General features: G+C 39.2%; 1 protein-coding gene across 2 annotated transcripts in view; it reads left to right on the top strand.

Annotated features, from left to right (window-relative positions):
- The window catches only part of LOC149138206 (nodulin homeobox-like), a 147,928-nt gene extending 123,320 nt beyond the window's left edge, over window positions 1–24,608 (top strand). For both annotated transcript variants that reach the window (XM_089452944.1, XM_089452945.1), the window contains exon 18: window positions 23,149–24,608. In XM_089452944.1, the coding sequence (XP_089309070.1) occupies window positions 23,149–23,785 (637 nt within the window). In that variant the 3' untranslated portion in view covers window positions 23,786–24,608. The remainder of the gene's footprint in view (window positions 1–23,148) is intronic.
- The last annotated feature ends 2,285 nt before the right edge of the window (window positions 24,609–26,893 follow it).

The following is a 26,893-nucleotide window of genomic DNA, read 5'->3' as shown; positions in this document are numbered from 1 at the left end:
GTTTGCTCGTTTAGATTTCCCCTTCTCCATTTCTACTAGTTGGATGAGCTTGAACATACAAAGCAGAAGGCTAAGTACAGGCCTGGGGTTTCCCATTGTGGACACAGGTTCATGGTTGGACCAGAGCTTCCCTTGTAGATAGCTCGTATTTTCCGTCAAGACTTTATCGGCCGAATGCTATAACCAATCACAGAGAAGACGAACACATGACTGATCAAGTGCTGCAGTGTCACAAGACTCTTTGGATCTCTGGCAAAATAAAAATAGCATGATATTAAGCAAACAAAACAAAGCGAAGCAAAAATAGTAAAGCAAAGCAAAAAGACAACAAGCAAGCAAAGCGAGCAAGCAAACAAACCAAACCAAGTCAGCAAGCAAACAAACATGCAAACTAGAAAGCAAACACTACTTCTACTCCTACGCTAAACAGTCGGGGTCACGTGAAATGAAATTTCTAGTGAAGCCATCGTAGGCATACTTGACTTGCAACCACAAAGATACAAGTGATTATAATAGAGAAAAAATAGTGTGCAACAGAAAATACCAAAACTTGATAATCTTGCACATGAGAGAGAAGGTCTTGCCTGTGGGCAGAAAGATGTGTCACAACCACCCAACACACATGCTTACCTCTTTGATGATTAGCGTTTTCAACAAACCTTAGAAGCCTTACAAGTGTGTGTTCATCTGCACCAAGTTTCTTAGCGAGTGCGAGGAAGGGCTAAAGCTTGTTACTTGCAACACGACTCGCCAAGTAAGATTGTTCCAGCTATCCAATGATTGGATCATAAAATTCATGATCGCTGTTTTGAAAGACTCGTGATCTTTGAGAAGATGGATTCTTGATTCGAGAGAGGGGATCACGATGGGAATCTGGTACAAATAGATAGATCTGATCATTCTCGTCAGTCATGTCAAGACAGTGAGGTAGCTTCAGCGTCACGAGACTTCCAAATTGACTAGGATGTCAGTATTTGGGAGAAGTCAGTTACTTACTTCTCGGTAACTGAGTTGCAGTGCAACAGTTAGTAGTGGTAGTGCTATGGGTAGCATGAGGCAGTGTTTTGAGAGGGAGCTGTAGTACAAATGTAGCAGTTTCAGTGGCAGTGTCATGGTCAGCAGTTCTGGAAGCAATGTGAAAATTCTGTTATTGCAACAACTGATTTATTATACCTACTTATTTTCCAATAAATTATTTACGAAATCCCTTTAGTAAATATTAAAATAAATTCTATTGCAGATATCACACCTTTATACAGAAACAAATACATGTACAAAAATCAAACACATCAACATAGTTATTTTTGGACAATTGTCCATGGAAAAACCCAATGCAGGAAAACCGGTGCAACAGACGAGGATTTTATTATTAAGCTTTTCTTGAGTACAACTAGGGTGCCAAACTGGCTCGCCCAACAGAGATAACCACACGGTAGTAATACCATAAAACCTCCGGTGCTTTTCTTAAGCTCAACGCTAGTCCAGCTGGCCTTTACACATCTCCCAGACCCTCTGCGTCGGCACTCTGCCTCACTGCATCAACACTTGGCCTCTCTGCGTCACCCACGTAGGCTCTCTAGTCACTGTGCAATCTAGTTGCCTCTGCGTCTGCCTCTCTGACCTCTACGCTGGTCCTCCGACACTATCCCTGCCTCTCTGTTATGTACTCGTTGCCTCGCACTGCAATCTAGACCTCTAGTTCGAATTTCTCAGCAAACTCTGCTCCAGGAATCGAACTCACTGGTCTCCCTTAGGTGTCTCTCCAATTGACCCTTAAGTCTTCTCTTATACTATTCTTGTTGATGAATCAACGGTTGAGATTAAGTCCCTAATCATCGAATAAGATTAAAATAGACTTGATCCTTATCTCTTAGAAGCTTCTCATCGTTATCTTTATTAATACACATTAATATTTTTATTTTCCTAAGTTTAGACTTAGGAACTCATTAAAAATATTAATTATTTTAATAAGTCCTTATCCGGATGGAATTTTCCAAAACGATTTCTGGGTCTTGGAGATCTAATGTGCTTTAGCCTCTCCACCACTATTTATGGCTAGAGCACATTTGATGCTACCCCAAATCAACACTCCCTCTTAGCGAGGAATGTGCCCCAGTAATGCTCCACCACTGAACATCACCCTGTTCATCCTGCACTGGTACCTATGCTGATGCTTGGCTTGCTGCCCAACATCCTCTGTACTATTGCCTCCTGTACTGTTTCCCATGGTTCTAACACTACCATTACTACATCTGAACTACAACTCCCTCTGCATCTGTGCTGCTGCTGGTCGTTCTTCCCAACACTGCATCTGTACTGCAACTCTCTCTCAAATGTTGCATCATGCTGCTCATAGCACTACAACCCCTGACACTTATCCATTTCTACTACTGAAATGGATTCTTTACCATCCCCATCTTATCCCTGAAATAAGCGAACTTGGTTCTTCCAAGGGCCTTCGTAAGGATGTTTGCCCCTTGTTCTCCTGTAGGAGTGTAGCTCAACTGCACAACTCCTCGTTGGACACAGTCTCTGACAAAGTGACATCGAATATCAATGTGCTTTGACCGATCATGAAATACTGGATTCTCAGAGAGCTTGATACAACTCTGATTATCACACATGATCCTAGTCGCCTCCATCCTTCATCTGAATAGGTTCACAAGCAATTTTCTAATCCATATGGCTTCGCATGAAGCTATGCTAGCGGCCATATGTTCTACTTCAGCTGAGCTCAGAGCTACGGATTTCTGTTTCCTACTGCACCAGGAGGTCATCCTCGATCTAATGTTGAAACAGTACCCAAAGGTGCTTTCCCAATCTACTGAACTTCTAGCCCAATCTGCATTAGTAAACCCACTCAGTCTGATATCATTGCTTATGGTGTATAAGAGTCCATATTCGATTGTTCCCTGTATATATCTGAGAACATGTTTGGCTGCTGTCAAGTGCGCCCTCTTCGGTTCCACCATGAATTGACTGAGGGTGTTGACAGTTGATAGCGTAACAAATCTCTGGCCTGGTATTGACCAGATACATCAGGGACCCTATGCGCTGCTTGTATAAGGTGGGATCAACATCCTTCTCTTCTGATTCATCAATTTTCTTCCAGTTGGTGATCATTGGAGTAGCCATAAGCCTACTGTCCTTGTTAGCCTCACTCTCATGAGATGAAAGCAATTATAAGTCCAAAATAATTAAATTAATTAAAATCAAGAAAGTTGGATTTAATCCTACCTTTCTAGATTGAGTTTGTTCCTCATGGTTAGGAGTCAGTTTCGGCTTAGTTGGTTGAGAGATTCTCTCCAACTAGTTAGGCTCCTAGATTAGTGTTTGGTTGAGATATTTGCTCAACCATAATGTCCAAGATAGACGTACTATCTTGAGACAAACTTCCTCATGTATTTATGTGTACTATTATCATTCTTTGTACATTGATTTGCATTATGAGAGGAATACAGTTTGGCTGAGGCCTTTTCCACCATGTCTGGTTTTTCTATATTTTTGCTATTTATTGTATGAGTGTTTTATTAGTTTATTAAATTCCTACAATTGGTATTGGAGCTAAAAAGATCTACGGAGCATGCAACCTGTTGTGTGAATTCCTTTTGCGTGTGGGAAGAATGTCGCACATGGAGGTGTATGCAACTCTGTGCATAAACATAGTAGCGTGTGAACAGATGAATGGATGTCATTATGGGCAGAGGAAAATAGATCTGCGTGGAGAGTTCGTTTGAATACCGTTGCAAGCCAGAACTACAAACACTGCCAAAGATAAGTTTCCAGGTCTAGGTAGGAGGCATGCGAGAGGAGAGAGTAGCAGGGCACGTAGGGGAATTGGAGTTAAAGGTATGCAAATTCCGATGGAGGTAGGATTGATAGCACCGTTGCCATCGACCCAAGACGGAATGAGCTCCGAGTTCTTTGAATGCGAAGTGGATTTGAGGGCCGATTTCTCAGAATTCGAAGTGAGATGTTCTTGAATATTGAGACTCAGAGTGTTCAACCATCGATACCCATAAGAGGTCGACCCGTCGAGCTCCTCGGCGAGTTGTTGATGCAAAAGGAAGCTGGCCCTTGCAAGAGAGGAGACCGGGCCGCTGTCGCACCAGTCTAAGGCCAAGAAACCCCCTGCCTTGCTTGAGGCCGTGCGTGCTATACCAGACTTCTCTACCAATGTCACTTGTGCTCCTCTCTTGGGGAGGAAGTAAGCAGTGAAGACCCCTATAAATTCCTGCAAGATATGAGAGTAGCTGTTCGAGTCTAACTCAGGGTGAGTAACCCGTTGGCACATGATTATAGAAGCCATTTGAATGTCTCATGTATTACAGTGGTGACTATAAGGAATTCGTTGTTGTATGACATTCACTGATGTATGGAATTTAGTGCATACACTGCTGTATAGAGAAGAACGTTTCTCATGAGCAGATGCCAACGTATGTATGCTTTCTACGTGTGAGGAATTTACAAAATTTGAAGAATTCAGGCAAGGCTTCATCCTTGTTGTTCCTTGACACAACTCTGCACATCCCATCCACAGTGCATATGTTGTTGTTTGCGTAACTATGGAAGGTTGAATGCTGCATTTGTTGTTGGCTACCTTGGATATACGACAGTTCGAGCGTTGTATGGAGCACAACATCACCCATATGAGAAACCCATGTTGGGCATGAAGAAAATGCATAGATGCATCAACGTTGAATTTTGCTAAAGTCTGAATTAAATTGAGAGAACATATTAAATTATTCCGCTGTGAGATTTGCATAGTACAGTGCTCCATGCATGGCAAAAATGTAACGAGGAGATTTTATGTAGAGCCACAAAGAAAGAGGACAATCAGTAACCCTCGCACCTGTATTTGGAGCCAGCAAGGTGCAGATCAGTTTATTTTCTTATTGCTTGAGAACTGGTTGGGATTCAGCATCATTGGGAAATTGCATGAGTAGCTGCGTGATTGGAAGAAGTGACCATCGTGGGTTTATCGCAGGACAGGCACTATAATTCAGGCCTGTCCAATGGTTGAAGTTCTGCAATATAATGTTCGTGTAAATGGATGCACGAGTGAAATATCTCTACCTGTACCATGATCAAGTAAATATACGAGTTGGGTTAACTGGAGCACTGCATTTTATGGATGGATCACCTCAAGCTTCTCGACAGTTGCATCATCTTGTTTCCTAGGCGCTAACAACATTTAGAGACCAGTGTGAATGAACCAGCATGAAAGTGCTGACTATGCTTCGACAAGACCTGCGTGAAAGTTAATATCATGTAGGTTTTTTGCTGCTACGTGGATTTCTGAAACATGAATGTATGGTTGAACGAGTGTCGAGGAAGTGACGGCATTTAAAAAAAAAACAGACCCGCATTGAGCCACTTCTCCAAAGAAATTATTTAAAGGTGGATAAATCTTGAAACGTTTAGATCATTTTTTTAAAGGGACTTGCCTAAAGGTATGCAGAAAAGAAAAGAAAAATACAAACGTTTTCATATTCAAATGCATTTTTTCCATTATTCACTTATGGTGAATGTTTAAAGAAAAATGTTTAATTCACTTTTTTCAAAGTGATTTAAAAAATCAAGGAGAGATAAGTAGTGTTTGTATTTTTTATGTAACTTATATTTTGAAGTGATGGAGAGATAAGGTGTAATAGTTTTAAACAAAAGTTTTTTGGAGATGTAATAAGGTGTAGTGTTTTGTATGAGATTTTGGGAATGGAGTTGAAATTTATGAAAGTGAAAATTAAATTTTTTTATTGCGGAGATATAAGGTGAGGAGTGATAAATATAAATTTTTTGATTTTGGAGTAATAAGGTGAAATGATTTTTTGTATTTGGAGTAATAAGGTGAAATGATTTTTTTTGTCTTTGGAGTGATAAGTGGAATTTTTTAGAGAAAGATATTGTTGTAATGTAAAGTAATGTTTTGCTTTGAGAGAGATTGAGTTGGTGAACATCCAGTTTTTGAAGACAATTTGCTTCCAAGGAATTTTGGAACTTTGAGAAGTTTCCACGACGATGTTGTAAAGATAAAAGGTTGATGTACTCAATAATAACATATCTTTTTGATGGTGATTGTGTCCTAGATTCGCCTGAAATTGAATAAGGGGATCTTAGGAACACCTTGTGTAGTGCATGATTCTTGATGTTGCTTATTTTTGTGTCTAGTTTTGACACTATCCTTTTAATATGGTACACACAAAGTACACAACAAATTAAGGCAATGCATGCACGTAAACAATTCCATTCAAGCTTATGTAATCAATCAAACTACAAGCAATCAAGTTAAGGATGCTACAAAATCAAGCATTTCAAGCCAAGACGACATCAACATCATCAACACTTTTTGTATCACTTGCATATAAACCTATGTTGCACGGGTTCCCGCACCCGGGGGTGGGGTTCTCGAACCCGTCCCGGGTTCCCGCACCCAAGTTCCCGCACCCAAGTACCGGATTCGGGTACAGGTTCTTCCTAGAAGAACCCAGAAGAACCGGGTTCTTCAAAAAAAAAATTGGGTTCTTGGATTCTTGGGTTCTTCGGGTGGGGTTCTTTGGGTTCTTTTAAAGGCTTGCCGGAATGAATGTTACAATTTCTTGTTGTTTCGGACTGTCTGCAACATGATCCACAACTGTCAGTCCACTTTTATACACTCAATTTGCCTCCTACAGCTGTGGCATAGTCCCTCCTTGTTGTTGTCAAACGCTGAGCTGTAGGGCTTGATTCATGCCACTGTTTACATAAAACAACTCACTGTTCACTAAGGAACAGACCTCAACCTCCCTATGCAGACTCCTGTACCCAACCGAAGCCCTAAACAGAGATGACAAGGCCACAAACTTACCTCTACTCAGCCCAGACTTGTTAAACTTTTAATTTTTTATACTATATACTATAATATGAGAAGTATACGTTTCAGTTCTTTTAACCTGAAATAGTTGCAATTAGATTAATAAAGCGCAAAAAATCTTCATCATTTTTTGCATTAATGAATGGCATTACATAAATGCATTCATACACTGAATATAGCTCAATGCTATTCTTTACAATATAAACCGTTCAGTGAGAATGTATTTCAACTCAATCATCTACACAACATTCAAGCCAGTTCATTATCTACCCTCTATCAATGGTGTTGCTTGCCCTTGCAATGTAATTTCACCATGGATCAAATCCAATTAAATGGTTCAGAATTTGTTCAGGAAAAAGTAAAACAGTTCATAGTATATATATTTTAATTTTTGAAAAATTGAATCATTACGTTAACATATAAATTCTGTGGTTTTTTTTAAGGCTTGTGGCTACATTAAAGCATAAATTATGGCTGCTGGCAGCATATATTTCACTACTGTCCCACAAAACACACAAGGCAACCCAATAAAATAAAGTTTAAAATGTTGAGTCTTTGAGAACTCAGAATACTTTAGGATTTTTGAGCGTACTCCTGAGTTTGTAGGAAACTTGGCTAGTGTATCTCAGTAAGCTATGTGTGACAAAATCTGTCCCATATCATGATTCATGTTAATATGTAAACAATGAACAGTTTTTTGGTGATAAATTTTGAAATTTCAATGTCAATGTTGAATGTTCAATGATGTGCATGTTTAAATGATTATCATTAAAGTTTTCTTGTTTAAAGTTGAAAAAATATACAAATTCAAATTTCATATATATTATTAATTATAAATTTATAATTTATAAAATATAATTATTAAAATTTAATATTATTATATTACCCGACGAACCCACGCACCCTGTTTCCAAAAATGCCGTCCCCGTCCCCGTCCCCGTCCCCGTTCCCGTCCCCGAACCCACGTTTCCTGGCAACATAGATATAAACATTTTTTAACTAAATTGTATGGGTGCATTCTCGGTTGTAATCGACACTCTAATTTGAATTGTTAAGCTAGTCAAGTAAGTCTTCAACTGAGTCATCAAGATTGAATTTGTCATTTGTCTCTTGGGTGTATTTTTGATAGTGTTCGACACCCTTCCTTTTTTAAAATTAGCACATTCAGTGAGTACATTCAAGAAAACACAAAGTGTTAGTAATCAATCAAGCAAGTTCAAGCAAGCCATCTAACAAGCAACCATCATCAAACAAGTGTGAATTTCTTCAAGTGAGCATCACATCAAGCCAGTGTTTAATGCAAGTGCATTAAGCAACAAAGCAAGTGAGCGTGTCATTCAAACAACCATGCAAGCGAGCGTGTCAAAATCAAGTGTGAAAGTTCAAAGCACGACATCTACAACAAACAAGCTAGTGTGAAGTTGATTGAAGCATTCACAGAGTGTCAGTGAAGCATTCAAGCAAAGCGATCGTCATCAAGTGAGCGTGAAATCAAGAGTTCAAGCAACCAAGTTATCAAACTCTAGCAAGTGTTTACAGCATCAGCCAAGCAACAGTACAAGCGAGCTTAAATTCAAAGTGAGCAAGCTAACATGGCGACACACATTCAACTGTCCCAAATTCTTAACAATTTGATTTTATCATCAGCTGGCGACATGGTGAACATCAGCAAAACAACTGTTGCTGATATTCAAGTGCATCTTCAACATGCACATGAAATGATTGAGTTCCTTCAACTAGAGTTGCAACTACAAAGAATTGAGTTGCTAGAGAAGAGTGATGCTTCCAAGTCTTTGAACAATACAAATACAGCGGATGATTCCAAGTCACTGATCCAACCAACTTCAAGTGCGAAGTGGTCCCTGATCCAGTTTAACTTTCTTCCAAACCAATCATCAAGCCATGGGAAGAAATCCAAAGTAACAAAAATCGACGAGGCTTATGATATGTCAAAGATGATGCCAAAATGCATATCCCAGATTATTCAAGGCCCATAAATTTGTCAGTGTAGGGTTTCTTGCATAACTCACATTGGCTAGTTCTGAGAAAGTTGAAGACAAACAGAAATGCACACAAACTGAAGTTGCAGTCAAACCAAAATACCTTCATTGTCAAAAAACCGGTCATCTAGAAGATCAGTGTTTTGATCTCCATCCTTGTTACCATTGTGGCAAGTCAAATCATTCATCAGCACAACGCAGCAAACAACAATAATCAACCAGATTGAAGATAATTTATTCATGGATTGATCCCTGGGAATGGTCATCCACGGTCAAAAGATTGTATAAGTTTTACAATCGAATTCACTCACACATATTGCAGCCAACAGTAAAAATGAAGATGGTATTCTCGTGCGGTTGAACGAGGGAGTACACCAGTGAAACACTCCTACACCTGAAGGGGGGGAGTTCATAAATAATTTGAAGAAGATTGTCTCTCCTTTCAGCTGACAAAGGGGGAAAATGTCAATGAAATTGACAGTGGTTGTCAGACTGAAAGTCTCGACAATATCCGCAAAGCAGCCAGTGGGCATTTTCATTAGCGAGTGAGCATCAAAAAATTCACTTGTAGGCAATCGATAGCAACATCAGCAGTGAGCAGTTTTCAAACAAAACAAAAGCAACAGTGAGTTGTTTTTCAACGTCATCATCGAATGGGCGTTCATCAACTTTTGTCAGTGGACAAACAAATACGCCTGTGGGCGTTCATCAAATTTTTTCAGTGGACACAAGATGTTGATTTCAAGCAAAGGACAGTTGGATCCTTTTGCAGCTTGGCACATGATGGAGATGTCAAACGACATTCAGAGATGAATTAGACATGCAGCTGACTCATGGTCTCTTCATATTGCAGTTTCTTCAGCATCCAAATTTGGTGGTTTTTCAGGTAGTGTTTTTTGAGGATCAACAGTTTCAGCATGAGAACTTGGAAGATGGTTCCTGGTTCTTATTTTGGACTTATCATTGAGCGGGGGAATGTTAGCCTCACTCTCATGAGATGAAAACAATTATAGGTCCAAAATAATTAAATTAATTAAAATCAAGAAAGTTGGATTTAATCCTACCTTTCTAGATTGAGTTTGTTCCTCATGGTTAGGAGTCAGTTTAGGCTTAGTTGGTTGAGAGATTCTCTCCAACTAGCTAGGCTCCTAGATTAGTGTTTGGTTGAGATATTTGCTCAACCATAATTTCCAAGATAGATGTACTATCTTGAGACAAACTTCCTCATGTATTTATGTGTACTATTATCATTTTTTGTACATTGATTTGCATTATGAGAGGAATATAGTAAGGCTGAGGCCTTTTCTGCCATGTTTGGTTTTTCTATATTTTTGCTATTTATTAGATGAGTGTTTTATTAGTTGATTAAATTCCTACAGTCCTGCATTCTTAATCTCTTTAGAATTTCTGTAGCATATCTCCCTTGTCCAAGGAAGATCTCCCCCTGCTGCTACCAAACTTCCAGCCCCAGGAAATAATGCATCTGTCCCAAATCCTTCATGTCGAATTCTATGGCTAGATTCTTCTTCAGTGCTTGATGAGCTTGGATGATCCTGTCAGGAAGTGATCATCCACATATAATACTAGGATTAGAGGCTCATTCTCTACAACCAGATAGTAGAGATTTGGATCTACATCACTCTTGACGAACCCCATCTTCTGCAAGTAGCCATCAATTTGACCATACTAGGTGCCTGTTTGAGCCCATACAAGGCTTTCTTTAATCGGCATACATGAGACTTCTCATGTGTCTCAAAGCCTTATGGCTGTTCAATGTATACTTCCTCTTCTGTTACTTCGTTCATGAATGCCATTTTGACATCCATCCGATGAATCTCCCATCCCATCTGTGCTGCCAGAGATCACGGTTCTAATGGATGTATACTTGGCTGCTAGGGCGAATGTCTCTTCGTAGTCTATTCCTTCCTTCTGAGCATACCCCTTAGCCACAAACCTGGCGTTGTATTTTTCCACACTGCCGTCTGCAGTGTATTTAACCTTGTAGATCCATCTCGAACTTACCATCAATCTGTCCTGAGGCCTAGGCACAATCCCAGACATCGTTCACCATTATAGAGTTGTACTTCTCTACCATCGCATCCATCCCAACTTGATGTTGAGCGGCCTCCTGAAAACTGGAAGGCTTCCCCGCCCTGAGCTACTAAGGCCTGATATCTATATTGCTGTTTTCGCTCCCTTTTATTGTTTCTTGGTGCGCTGATGAAATCTTCTGCATCCTGCGGAATCTATCGTAGTTCTCGACTCGTTCTTCCTCTGGTAGCAGGTGCCTCTATTAGCTCCTCCTCTTCCTGTGATTCTTCTTGTTAAGAGGGAGAATTCTTGGCTTTCGCTGGTTGAAGTGGTTTGACCAACGAATCATCTTTTGATTGCTCCTCGGAAGACATTTCTCGAGATTTTTGAAGGCCCTATCTTCCATGAACTTCACATCTCGTCAAACTACTACCTTCCTGCTCCCTGGAAGATAGATTCTATATGCCTTAGCGTTCTCGCTATATCCCGCTAGATATCCTTTCTCTGCAGTTTGATGCAACTTCTTCCTCTTCTCCTTGGGTATACGACAATATGCTAAACTCCCAAATATCCTGAAATGATTGACTTCAGGTGTCTTCCCGGTGAAGACTTTCTCTGGAGTAATCTTGCCCAATGCCCTATGAGGAGTTCTATTCTGGACATAGACTGCCGTGCTGCATGCTTCTGCCCACAAGAATTTTGGCATATCCTGATCATACATCATGGCCCTAGCTGCTTCCACGATAGTCCTATTCTTCCTTTCTGCTACCCCATTCTACTCTAGATTGTAAGGAGCTGTCCACTCTCTTCTGATGCCCTCCCTATCACAAAAATTGGTGAAGTCCTTATCAACATATTCTCCACCATTGTTTGAGCGCAAAACTTTTATTTTCTTTCATGTCAGATTCTCCACTAGAGCCTTGAACTCTTTGAATCGACAAAATACCTCATCCTTGGTTTTCAGAAAATAAATCCAATTTTTCCTAGAGTGGTCATCGATGAAGGTGACGAAGTATTCGGCACCACGAAGAGCTTTAGTGGACATTGGTCTGCAGATCTCTGAGTGTATCAATCCTAGAACCACTCTTGGCCTTGTTTTTACTTCTAGGAAATGCTGCTTTGTCATACTTGCCCAGAGCACATCCTCTGCGTTCATCATTTCGTTTTGTACTAAGATCTAGAACTCCTATCATAGTTTTCCTGAGAATTCTCAAAGCCCCATGGTGCAAATGTCCCATTTTTCTGTGACATAGTTCATTCAAATCCTTATCTCCATTACTGCCTATTAGTGCCATTGGTGATTCTAGCTGTAACTTGTACAACCTGTTACTTTTGATTCCGAGATGCACTTTATTTTTTCAACTCGTATGTTTGACATATACTTTCTCCTTAATGAAGAAAACATCATAGCCCTTGCTTTGAAGTTGTGATACGAAAAGTAAGTTCATCCCTAGTCCTCGCACATGCAGCACATTGGTAGCTCAGAATTGCTCTCCCATTTTTGTTTGAAAAACTATGGTACCCTTCCCTACTGGAGTACACTTTTCCTTATTCCCCATGGTGATCTAAAAATTCATCCTTTCCTCCTGATAATTTGAGAAACATTCTCGGATTCCCGTCATATGCCAGGAGGCTCCACTGTCTATATACCATACCTTTGATGACGCAGAGCTTGTTACACAAGCAACTTCTTCCAATCTGGAAGCCAGCATAGAGAAATCGAAATTTCTATCTCTTGTGCAATTTCCTGAAAATCTGCACGAGTCTCCTGATGTAGATGCCTCTGCATCATGATCTTGACCCATAATCGATTTTCCCTTTCTGTCTCTAATTCCTTGCTCTAATACCATGTGAAAATTTTGTTACTGCAGCAACTGATTTATTTTACCTACTTATTTTCCAATAAGTTATTTAAGAAATCCCTTCAGTAAATATTAAAATAAATTCTACTGCAGATATCACACCATTATACAGAAACAAATACATGCACAAAAATCAAACACATTAATGCAGTTATTTTTGGACAATTGACCCTGGAAAAACCCAATGTGGGAAAATCGGTGCAACAGAGGAGGATTTTATTATTAAGCTTTTCTTGAGTACAACTAGGGTGCCAAACTGGCTCACCCAACAGAGATAACCACACAACAGTAATACCATAAAACCTCCGACGCTTTCCTTGAGCTTAGCGTCAGTCTAGCTGGCCTCTGCACAGCTCCCATACCTCTGCGTCGGCACTCTGCCTCACTGCGTCAGCACTTGGCCTCTCTGCTTCACCCATGCAGGCCCTCTAGTGATTGTGCAATCCAACTGCCTCTGTGTTTGCGTCTCTGATCTCTGCATTGGTCCTCCGACACTATCCTTGCTTCTTTGTTATGTCCTCGCTATCTCTCACTGCAATCCAGACCTCTAGTTCGAATTTCTTAGCAAACCCCACTCCAGAAATCGAACTGACTGGTCTCCCTCAGGTGTCTCTCCAACGAACCCTCAAGTCTTCTCTTATACTATTCCTGTTGATGAATCAACGGCCGAGATTAAGTCCCTAATCAATGGCTAAGATCAAAATAGACTTGATCCTTATCTCTTAGAAGCTTCTCATTCTTATCTTTATTAATACCCATTAATATTTTTATTTTCCTAAGTTTAGACTTAGGAACTCATTAAAAATATTAATTATTTTAATAACTCCTTATCTGGACGGAATTTTCCAAACGATTTCTGGGTCTTGGAGATCTCATATGCTTTAGCCTCTCCACCAATTTTCATGGCTAGAGCACATCTGATGCTACCCCAAATCAACAAGCCGCAGTGCAGGGGATGTGAGGCAGTAGACCAAGCATCATCAGAGGTATCGATGCGGAGGATCAGTGTGATGTTTCTGTGGTGAAGCATTACTAGAGCACATTTTTCTCTAAGAGGGAGTGTTGATTTTTGGTAGCATCGGATGTGCTCTAGCCATGAAAATTGGTGGAGAGGCTAAGGCACATGAGATCTCCAAGACCATAAATTGTTTGGGGAAATTCCACCCAGATGGAGAGATATTAAAATAATTAATATTTTTAATGAGACCCTAAGTTTAAACTTAAGAAAATTAAAATATTAATGTGTATTAATATAATATGGGTGAGAAAGTTCTAAATAACGAGGATCAAGCCAGATCTAATCTTAGCCGTTGATTAGGGACTTAATCTCGGCTGTTGAATCATCAACAAGAAAACTATAAGAGGAGGCTTGAGGGTTAGTTGGAGACACACCAAATTGATCGGTCAATTTGATTTTCTGGGGTAGGGTTTGCCAAGAAATCGAGTTAGTGATCTGTTGCAGCAGGCGCAGTTCGGCAGGAGGCTGAGAATACATAGCAGAGAGGCAGAGACAATGCTGGAGAGACAATGCAGAGGTAGCCTTGGCTGATGCAAAGGTAGCCAGAGTTGATGCAGAGCTGACACAAAAGTTTGGAGGGCCAATGCTGGTGATGCAGGAGGCCGAGAAACTGACGCAGGCAGATTCCGAGGCTAGCAGAGCTGATGGTAGGCAGAAAGAGTTGCACTGTGGTGTTTTCCTGGGGCAAACTAAGAGCTGAGAGGCAAATGCAGACCTGTAGAGGGTGACGCAATCCCTAGAGGGTGATGCAGTTCCAAAAGATAGATTGGAGCAGCTTTTGTTGTCAAGCTAAGGAACAGTCGAAGTTGCTGTGGGACCAATCATCCAATTGGTGATTAGCCAGAATATCTGTCTTTGAAGAAAGGTACTTCTGTCAGGGAAAATCTTTGAAAGGTGAGCCATTTCTGGCACCCTAGTTGTATTCAGAAAACTGCATAATAATAAAACCCTCATATCTGCTGCACCGGTTTTCCCGCAGTGGGTTTTTCGAGGATGATTGTCCAAAAATAACGGTGTCCCTTGTGTTGTCTTAGTTATATCAGTTGTTGATTTGTATGTGTGAAGGTTGCATTTGTGTTTATTTCGGTATTTATATTAATAAATAACTTGTTAATGGAAAGAACAAGTAGGAGATAATAAACCAGATAATGCAGTAGGGATTTCTGATGTGCCAGACTTAGAAATTTCCACACATAGTGGGGCAACAGGGAAGGCTACAAGCCACATGCCATGGTACATGGGTAACTATAACAAGGAAAGCCCACATTTGGGTGTACAAATGTAGGAGGGAGAAATCATAGTACGTGAGTTACCCCGACCTTTGTTTTTTCCTTTCTCCATATGCCTTTTTCCTTTTATTGATTTTTGATATCTCGGGGCTCCAGGGAATGGTGAATGATATATCAATGGATACCCCCTTAAGATTGGGCAATTCATTGCCCACTAGGGCTTGGGACAATCATGGGTTCCTTAATGATGTAGGGGAATCACATCAGGGGTCCTAGGAACTAGGGTGATGGCCATAATGATACGGGTAGAGCTCATGTTTGGCTTTTGCCCACGTGCTAAATTTTTATGTCTTGACCATCTTTCGCACTTTATGGTACATTTCCGGTTGAGAGTGGCTAAATTATGCTTTGAACTTTTCTTTTAGCTGTGTTGGACACCTAATCCTCTAAGGGTTGGTGTGGAAGCTGGACAGCCAAAAGGAGTCCAAGGGACCACTTGGAATATGAAACCAAGGGTCACTCCTATGTATTATAAATATGTATCATTATGAATAAGAAATACAATCTCATGTTTATCTTTCCTATTTTGTCTCTGTCATATGTGTGTTTAACATGGTATCAGAGCTTTTGGCGAATTTCTGCCCTGCTCAAATTTGAGCCACTAATTGTGGTCTCTCTGTGCATGTCAATTCTACATGCGTGCTGATAGAACTTCCATTATTGTGTGCATGCCTATTTCATGCTGCACACTGTTCGGCTGACCTCTCTCAGCTAGATTTGTGCTGGGTTCTCTATCCACTGACTCAAATAGAAAAAAACGCGCCTGACACATCTGCCTTCTGCCAGCACAAATTCCTGACTCTGAACGATGGTGATTCTCTGCGCATGAATGAATGGCTCTGTTGAATATTTCTGTAGCCTGACATGCAACTGATTCAAATGGAATACAGTCTTCCAGCTATGTGGAAATCAGCTCGGTTGCTGCTTTTTGCAGTGATATTTCTTCTATGGATCGGATCATTTTCTTTTCAGTTTGGATCCGTAAGCTGTTTGTATATTTGTAAATCTGTTCTCTTTGTTGATTGAATATGACACCTCCATTTTGGAAATACCGGCTTTGTGCAGCATGATTATTATTTTAGGAGGTCGAAAATTTTTGAAGGTTTCTGGGTTTTTTTTCACTGATAGAAATAAAGCACTATTCTGAGAGATAATCTTTCTGCGGCCTAAGTAGAGTACTAAATGTCTTACTGGGAGGTCGAATCTATTTTGGCTTGACTCTTTTGGGTTATTGTTTTATGCATTCGTCAAAGGTATACGCTGGGATGTTTGAAGACCAGAACGTGGTTATGACTGAGGGATTCAAGATATGTTGCAGAAATTTTCTCAATGAAGTTTGAAGGCACATCTTTGAAACGGAATTTGTTGCCCTAACTAGAATTCAGGAGGAAGTTTAATAAAGTACCCTTGCTTAACAAATCAACGATCCTTTGCGGCCAATATAATTCTAGAAAAACATTTTGACTTGCGCACTGCTAATCTGAACCATGACTGGAATGTACAAGGAATAATTGCTGAGCATATTGAAGTTTCATTGCCATTGGCATTTCAGAATCTTATAGATCGAATGCCAAGCGAAGGAATTCGCTAGACGCTGGAAGTGTGGATCTCTCAAGGACAATGTACATGCATAGAAACACCTGCAAATATATTACAATGTAGTTAAACAAGAAGTTAATGCTTTGTGGGTGAGTTTGAAGGAGCGGTATGACAGTATACTTCATCAAATTCTCAAGTTAGTGGTCGCTCTTACCACTGTCTGTTGTCGTAGAAATAGCTGGAAACCGCAAGTGTGCAAAGGCACCAATAGCTGCAAGCAAAGCAACATCAAACAGAGCACCATCGGCATCGAGATAGTATATATCCAAGTATGCCATCCAAGCTGCTTGTCCCTTTGGTATTGATAGTTCCTTTAAGTTGATAACCCCAAAACTCGCAAGGACGCTAAACAATTGCTCAGAAATCACAGTTGTTGTATCTACAGGTCTGCTAGGCCGAACATCCGGAGAACAAATGGGTGGCATTTGAAAGTCGACAACAGTGCGCCCTTCATCCGGAGTGTTTGTAGCAAGCGTCATCGCTTCCAATTTCACTCCAGCCAACATGGTAGCACTTGGTTCCTCTGGCTTCTTTGATCGACTAGGAGCTTAGACACGAGAAGTTTGAGAAACCTTGCATTAGATATGGTCATGTTGCACAACCTAAGAAAGGGGAGGATTATTTCCTTGTCAAGACAGATTGTCAGAGGATCCCTGGGAATTCAACTACCTCATAAAATTTCAGATTCTTGGTACAATTTTCCCACATTCAGCGCTGGGTATATTTTGTTAAAACAAACTGCATTAGTCCCTGAAGATTTCAGTTTTCGGTATTGTTTTTGTATATGGTTTTTACAAGAATTCTTCATTAAAGAGAGTATTTGGAGCTAGTTATTTATCCCTTTGCTAAAATTCCAAGTTAGTTCTATATTCTGAGTTGGGTCGTCCATAATTTGAGTAGTAGGGCTTGTCCTTTGGGAATTCTTTAGTTGGAAGTCTTTCAAAAAAAATAAAAAATTGGTTATCATTTTCAAAAAAAAATTTGCAGTCACCATCAAAGTCTCACTCATGTTTTGGGCACATCGAGCTTGATTTTTTTGGAGTTTCCCTTGGTCATTATTGTGAGGCAGTATAACAAGCTCAAGCATCCAAGTTTTTTGAATCTCCTTTTTTGTTGAGTTTGAGTTGTTTATAAAATGGCTAAAATTACCACTTTATTAGAGTTATTGAGAACTCTAATTATGTCTACTGCTGAAAGCACACTTAAAGTCAGCAAAGACACTCTCACAGATATTCAAACCTCTCTGCAAAATGCACAAGAACATATTGATTTTTTGCAGCTTGAATCTCAACTGCAACAGGAAGAATTACAGAAGTATAGTCATCATTCTGAACTTGTTTCTGTTCAAAACATTGACACAAACTCCCATCAACATGCAGAAACTAATCAAGATAGTAAAGTTGAGGTTGATTCAAGAGTAGATGTGAATGCAGATTTAGAAGTCCAGCCTACACTTCCCAAGCCAATCATCAGATCTTGGGAAGAGCTTGTCCATAACAAGCACAAAACAGGTCTTGGATATGACAAGGACGTGTCCTTTCATATTCCAGACTACTCAAAGCCCATCCAGTTTCAGAGTGCTGGATTCCTTCATGATAGTTCACCTTCAGTTGTTCCAGAATCTACTCTTCTTCCACAACAACAACAACAGATTGTGAAATGCCAACACTGTGACCGAGTTGGCCATATGAAAGATCACTGTTTTGATCTTCATCCATGTAAGCACTGTCATAAAACCAGTGATTCTTCAAACAAATGCTTCAGAAATAAACCTCCTGCAAGGACAAAGATTCATCTTGGATGGATCGCTTCTTGGCAATGGGCATCAACAGCCAAGAAGATATTTCAGTCATATGTCCGAACTTATTCTAGAGTATTGAACAGTCTTGCAGTTGAGTTTTCTCCATCATCTCACCTTGTATCTAACAGGGGGGGAAATGATGGTCATCTACAAGCTTCAAAGTCACATCAAGCGAGCCTGAGCCACAACCTGCCATACTAGATTTAGAGTTGTAGTTAGAGACAAAGTCACAAAGATGCCCGTGAGCATGCTTTCAGTCGGTGATACCTCTTCAAAGAATTGGGGGTACTTCCTCTAGTAGAAGATTTCAGCTTCTTGCCAGTTTTGGAAGAGTTCCATGAATTGCATTAAGCATTCCAGAGTTGTTGGTCATTCTTAAACCATCACAGGTTGAGACCTCCCTTTTCAGGTTGAGGTTCTCCCTTTTATGTGGGGTGAGACCCCCCTTTCAAGGTTGAAGGTTTCCCTCTTCAAAATATGAGGAGCACTTCCTCTAGTAGAAGACTTGAGCTTCATGCCAGAATTGGAAGAGTTTCTGGAACTGTACTAAGCATTCCAGTGTTGGTGGTCATCCTTAAATCACCTGCCTTATATCAACATTTTAGAGAGCACATTCAGCCTAGTGCTGACATGCATTTTTGCACATTTTGTATTAGAGCTCTCTTCTTGGACTCATACATAACCCTTCGGATTAAGGGGGGGAATGTTGGACACCTAATCCTTTAAGGGTTGGTGTGGAAGCTGAACAACCAAAAGGAGTCCAAGGGACCACTTGGAATATGTAACCAAGGGTCGCTCCTATGTATTATAAATATGTATCATTGTGAATAAGAAATACAATCTCATGTTTATCTTTTCTATTTTGTCTTTGCCATATGTGTGTTTAACAAGCTGCATCAACCTCTGGGGCATCATTCTAGGAGCTCTCTTCTTGGACTCATACATAACCCTTCGGATTAAGGGGGGGAATGTTGGACACCTAATCCTTTAAGGGTTGGTGTGGAAGCTGAACAACCAAAAGGAGTCCAAGGGACCACTTGGAATATGTAACCAAGGGTTGCTCCTATGTATTATAAATATGTATCATTGTGAATAAGAAATACAATCTCATGTTTATCTTTCCTATTTTGTCTTTGCCATATGTGTGTTTAACAAGCTGCATCAACCTCTGGGGCATCATTCTAGGCCCGACCCAAAATGTGGACAAAGGGAGGGGGAGACTAACTCCTTGTGGGTCCAATGGACAAATGTGGACTTGGATGAGAAATATGTGAAAAGGGGTTATAATGAGGGGAGGGGAGTGATGCATTTGGTGTCAGGAAGCAGGACCATGCACTCAAAATCGGGGTTTCCTATGTAGTGCCACTCCTAAAGCTAGTAGCCAGTAGAGGAGATCCCATGGGACTAGGATACCAGAGTAACCACCAAGTTGGACAAGGGGACAAGAGTATAGACAAGCTCATTCTTTCTGTCGAATCCCCCCACTAATTCATGTTTATATGTGTCCATGATAAGTAAGCAAAGATACCCAATTACATAATGAAAATCCATACCTTTGGGGTTGGAAGGTCCACCTTCAAACATATGATCATAACAGATGGGCGAGGGCACAAAATGGTTGGCTTAGGTGGTGGAGAATGATGGCAGATCGAGCTATGTAGTGGCTGCAATGTGTTGCTGGCTGCCGGTTGAAGACAAATCTAGAAGAAAATTTCTCCTATGGGTGTCACCCATTGGTGGTGGGTAACACTATATACATGAGAAATTTTGCATATATGTGTATAATAATTTGGATTCATATGGATGCACATGAACTATATGTTCTTCTTAAAATTTGAATATTTTATTTATTTTTGTTCGACCAATCTTTTGGTCCAACTGAGGATGTTGTAACCATTTTCCATCAAGTAAACAAGGGGAAATATGTTGTTTTCATTGCCATGATTCATCTCATGAGATACTTTTTTCTGATATGATTTTGTATCATTCTATTAGATCTTATGACAAGGGACAAATATCATATTTCAATACTGATGTCTAATGTATCACTTGGCATCTTACACATCTTCTATATCAATTTTATTTTCATATTTATGTAGCAATGTGTTTGCTTGATGTTGATATTGTTTTAGAATACGGTTGCGGGGGAGGTGCCCGCCCCCTAGAAGTGCGCTCCCTTCTGGTGCGCATCGAGAGTGACCCCGGGAGTGTGCTCCTGAAATTCGCTCCTCACTCCCAAAAAAAAATTCTGCTCTTTAGTTTTTTTCACAATGTTTTTTTGTAAACGCGTTCCAAACGCAATTTTTTTTCAAAGAAACAAGAATTTTCGAGTGGGGCAGCCTAATGATCACGCCTATGGCCCTAGTATTGATATGCAATTCGTGGCAATGTTAAATTCTTAAAAAGTGATATTCTCCTTTATCTTTTATTTTCATCCTTTTAATTAAATTTTTAACATTACCATGAAATGACTCAGGATGTTTGAGAGTGGTTACGACCTCATTGAATTTCATATGGATAAAATATAATTTTAGATCTTAATCAAATCCAACAGAGTTTTCAGTTTTTTTGGATTTCAGGATTGGGGGAATTGCAATGTTTCCTTTAGATTTTGTTATGTACTAGTGTATGGAACTCGTATTTAATCAAGAGCGCCAATGCCTCTATCATGACCCTACTAAAAATGTACGCATCACTCAAACAAAATCTTGACTTGACATGCTACGTCTTTTCTATCTTATGTTAATGCTTAGATGGTGATATTAATGACAAAAATCCCAAGATAGGCAACGATTTTGATGATATGTAGGTATTTGTTGTAGCATGATTTTTTTGGATGATAGAGACCATGCAGAACCTATTTTTTGATGTATTTTTGGTACAGAGATGGATTGCACTCGAGGCTATTTTAGTTATGTGCACCCTTACATTCTATATAAATCAAAACTTGTAACTTCTGAACCTGTGGTTGATGAAGATTGTAAATATTAGATGATTGATGTTATATGGTTTAATCCATGATTTTATGATTTTTATAACTAATTCATCATTCTACATGCTTTCTTAGGAATTAGACATTTCTCGTTGGAGCAAGAGGCCCAAGCATTAGCAATAGATAATAGATTTACTTGTCTTTTGTAGTTTCTGGTAGATTTTATAATTGTTGACTCTTTCACATTTATTATGATATTTTTTGTAAACAATATATGACAATTTAAGTTTGAAGTTTGAAGTTGGCAATTATAACTCATTGGTAATGAATTATGAATATGATGCTTCGTGAAAGTTGGAGTTGAAATATTTCATTTCATGTTAGATATTCTTTGTTATCATTTGGTTACTTGGTAATGGTAATGGTTACAAGTACAAGTTACAACTTTAGTGATCAATGATGATAAATGTTATATCCCGAATTTTGAAAGCTTCACACTTTAAGATTGATGAATCATGAGACACGATATGTTAGATATTATTAACTTTTGGACATGGTTGATGAAGATTATAACTTCTAGATGATTGATGTTATATGGTTCAATCCATGTTTTATGTGTTTTATATCTAATTCATCATTCTACATGCATTTGTCGACATATATGCATCAAAATATATAAAAATATATATTATATAAAAATTCACTCCCGATTCGCTCCCGAACTGGGAGATTTTGAAAATGTCACTCCCCACTCCTGCTCTCAAGCAACTTTGTTTAGAAGTTAAAACATTGAGCAAATTTTTTTTATTTTTGTATTATTTAAAGTTTCACGATAATTTAAATTTTGGACCCCTGGCAATAAATTGCCGATAATGATAAATGTAACATTGATATATATATATATATATATATATATATATATATATATATATATTTCCAGCTCGCCCTCTTCAGATTACTTCATCTAAACTGCCCCTTGAGCTTGTTGAACAGAGTAATGAATGGTTGAGCAGTGTTGCCAAATAGATGTTATTTTTTTCTTTTTTCTTTTTTTCTTTATATTCTGACTAGTGGAATCGGCAACAGGGGTAGTCTGACCCGGGGTCGATTCTATCTGCTAGCACTGTAACCACTGAATGCACCATGCTGCCCCTAATATGGACATGGGTAAATTGGGGGGATTGAACCGAGGGCCTCATAATATTTTACATAACACAATAGAACACTTTGCCAAGTGAGCTTCTCCCCTGGGGTTGTCGCCAAATAATACTTAGATTTACTTTCCAAATGGGTTCTTTCCCAACCATTGTCATTTCTCAGAAGGAATGTTATGTGTTATTCGGCATGTCACGAAGATATCTGGCATTAAGAACAATTTTTTTGGACTAACAGATGGCAGAAATATGAGAAGTAAAGGTCTTTAAATTCTGTGGAGTGAATCACCCATATTAAACTTCAGAACCAGGTTAGAGGCAAGAAAACTGAGAAATGGAATTCCTTTAAAGTTTCGAGGTTTCTTTAGTTCTGAAATTATTGTGTGGTAACCACACTCTTTTTTCAACATATTTCTGGTGGTATCTACAATTTATTATAAATGCATTAATTTTTGTTGCCATGAAGACTTGAATACACTTTCTGCTTTGTACATTTTTTTTGGTTTTCAAATTTGAACCTTTTCTGTATTTCAGGCATGTATATGAATTATATCATTAAGATAGACTGTGTTTATATGGTTTGTGACAATGTTTAAGTGTAATTTTTGACAGGCTGAATAATCGAAAAGCCAGGTTAGCACGTGCTGCACGTGAATCACGCACTCCCGATGGTGAGAATATGATGGATAAGCTTGGTCTAGCGAGGTCTTCTCCAGCCATAAGTGGTGAGCATCCCGCTATCATGGGTTCCTTCTATGAGTCACCAGAGAGCAACAATGGTGAGGACTTTTATGGAGCATTGGGAGGCCCTAGGAGAGGAAATAAGTCTGCAAGGTTTTCCACACCAATAAATTCGAGGTCATCTGCTGAAGATTTACATGGTATGTCTACATCAGATTTTGACTTTTCTGACCATGCAAAGGTTACTCCTTCTAGGCATTGTGCACCAGTTAGATTTGTGCAATGTGAAGTTGGTCAGTTTGTCTCACTGAGAAACGATGCGGGGGAAGAAGTTGCACAGGGTATTGTTTTCCAAGTAGAAGGAATATGGCATGGTAGGAAGCTGGACGAGCAGGGTCTTTGTGTTGTGGAAATTAAAAAGCTTAGTGTTGAGAGATGGGCAAGGTTGCCACATCCTTCGGATATCTCTGGAAACACCTTTGAAGAAGCTGAATCCTTGAATAGTAAAATGATAGTTGCCTGGGATACACATAAAATTTTTCTGATGCCTTCAAATGTACAAGATTAATCCAATACTGATACACGTGAAATACTAAAAATACGGGAAAGTGTCCCAGCTAGATTCATAAACAAGGATATGGTTCTATCAGCGAGTTCTGGTGCTGCTTTTGTACTAGTGGAAACTAATTTATGGGTCATAAGTATGATGAACCTTTGCAGATTGCCCATTCATGCTATATAAGTGTCATGAGTTCATGGCAAATTATTTCATGCAAGGTCAAAATTCTGCAGTGTTTCCAATAAAGTCTGCTACAGCAGTAACAGTTTGTTATTCAATGAATCCAGGCAGAATGAAGTAGTGTGTCCAACTGGCAACCCAACTGTCCATGTCCCAAAACAACTGGATCACTGAAATAATCTGTAGATCTGCCCTTTAGAGTTTTGGCTTTCGTTGTATTCACAGTGATGCAGAATGTACCAGGGATGGGATGAATTCATTAATCCGATATAGTAAGTTGCATTTATTGTATAATCATTATTGGCAAAGCATTCATTCAACCAATAATGTCTCTGGTTGTCATATTCCTTTGTTCTTTTATGATTGTCTAAATGAATGGAAGGATTTTGTAAGGTGGATGACAAGAAACCAAACTTACAGATTTTACATTTGATACATCTGACATATTTTCTTTGGGAATACCTCTTGTATTGTAACCCTTATCCCCAAGGCTATTCATGTAACAATAGCTTGATAGAGAATTCTTTTCTCAGTAAATCCAACAAGTGTAGTTAGTGCAAGTTGTGTATCCTAGATAAACTTTGTATTTTTATATTGACACAACTTGTTTAAGAATTTTATGCCACTCTATCTTGGGAAGATATTTCTTTTAATGCATCTCCTATGCTGTAGTGTTTTCTAGGTTTGAATTCTCTAGACTTCTGCTCATCCCTATGCATTTACCTTTTTTTTAAGCACATATACTAGGATGGAGTTCTGTAAAATTTTTGATTTTTGAATCTGCTACAATGTTTGTCTTGCAATTTCTTGGTATTCTAATTTATGGTATTGTTTGAGAGAGGTATTGTTCGGTATCTGCGATCTTAGATAACTGTTTGTGTGGGTGATGCAAGTACCTTATGTATGTTGCATGCTATATTTTTCCAGTGTCTTAGGAATACTATTTTTTTTGGCTTTCATAGAATTAATGTTCTGAGCTGGTACTGATACTTTTATTGTTCATCTGGCTCTTCTAGTTGACATGCTTATCAATTAGTTCAGGAAAAGTGGCATCTGTCATCAACCAATTGATAAGCATATCAACTTGGGACAGTTGATATGCATATGGACAATGTCTTATTGGGACAGTTGAAATTTTGAGTTCTAGGAACTTGGTTTGCATCAGTCAGTTTTTTAGCACAATACACCCTTTTACAATTTCAACCTTAGTAGTGCCAGTGACCCAGGGGACTCTCCAAATCACCTCCGCAAAAGGATCCAATAAAGTCACTAAAAACATGGGGAGCCGCTTGATCTGAACTCCATGGGTTCCTAGAACTCAAAATTTCAACTGTCCCAATAGGACATTCAAACTCTTGCTACGGTGTAGACTATTTTTGAGTTGCTAACAACATTTCTGGCTGTCCCATGCTACTTGCATTAAGTCATAAAGACTGACAAAAAATGATAACAACAAAGCGGCCCCATTTTCTTTCGCCCTCTGTCTTGCTGCACGTAACAGGTCAACTTCATCATTGATCAAGATCTGAAGAATGTTCTCACTTTTCATATGGTTGTAAAATCTGAATTCTTTTGAGGGTGAAATTCTCTCCTATTCCAAGGTAAAAACTGTGATAACCATTTTAAAAGCTTCAGAAAATGCAACAATGACAATTAACACAACATCAAAACAACCTGTGATACCATTGTGACAATTTGAGAGAGAATTGAACCATAAAGAAGAGCAAACATTCAAGCATTCAATTACATAAATGTTATGAATTATATATATATATATATATATATATATATATATATATAAACAATAATGATTAATTAGCTAGTGTTGGGTGTCAGAGTTGTAATTCAGCAAACTCTTTCAACACTTAATTGTCAACTTGGGGCTACGTAAGTTTAGAGGCCTAGCACATGAAATGCCAAGACTAACGTTATGAACTTTCTCCAAATCCACTTTTATTTCTCCTAACTAGGCTTGCAAAATAAAAAAAATAAAAAAGAAAAATACCACCACGAGCGTTTTGGTTGTTGATTTGGGGTAACATCGGATGTGCTCTAGTCATGAAAATTGGTAAAGAGGCTAAAGCAGATGAGATCTCCAAGACCTAGAAATGGTTTGGGTATATTTTAACCAGTTTGGGAGATATTAAAATACTTAATATTTTTAATGGGGTCTCTATGTGTAAACTTAGGAAAAATAAAATATTAACAAGTATTAATATAACACTGGGTTAGAAGGTTCTAAAAGTCATGGATCAAGGCAAATCTAATTTTTGTCATTGATTAGAGATTCAATCTTAGTCGTTGATGGATCAACGAGAAAAGTATAAGAGGTGGCTTTAGGGTCAGTTGGAGAACACACGAGAGTGATCAGTCATTCTATTATCTACAACGGGGTTTGCTAAGAGAGATAGAATCAGTGATCATCAACGAGGGGCAGTGAATACATAGCAGAGAGGCAGAGTTGGTACCAGAGAGAGTGCAAAGCCCGGAGAGGTTGACGCGGAGGCAATTGGGTGCTACGTAGAGACAACCAGGAGTTGCATAGAGCCAGGAGAGGGTAGCGTGTGAGACGTAGAGGGTCTAGGGGCTGATGCAGAGGCTCCAAAAGCTAACGGCTAACAGAGTTGACGTAGGGCCAAGATGCAACACTAGAAGGATTTCGTGGGACAAACTGGGTGTTGGTTAGCCGGATAAGGTGATGAAGTCCCTATCAGAGTGAAGCAGAGTAGTGGGAGCTGCAATTGTTGCTGTGGAATCGTTCATCCGGTGATTATTCAACCATAATATATGTGTCCAAGGAGAGGTACCACTGCCGAGGGCATTCTTTATTGGGTGAACCATTTCTGGCACCCTAGTTGTATTCTGAAAACTGTATAATAATAAAACCCTCTGAATAGTTGCACCGGTTTTCCTGCATTTGGGTTTTTCCGAGGACAT

The sequence above is a fragment of the Pinus tabuliformis genome, chromosome X (genome assembly GCF_031772625.1).
Source record: "Pinus tabuliformis cultivar Carrire ecotype Pingquan chromosome X, CPIR1, whole genome shotgun sequence".
NCBI lineage: Eukaryota > Viridiplantae > Streptophyta > Pinopsida > Pinales > Pinaceae > Pinus > Pinus tabuliformis.
Note: the sequence above shows the minus strand (reverse complement) of the source record. Positions and strands in the feature narration are given on the sequence as shown.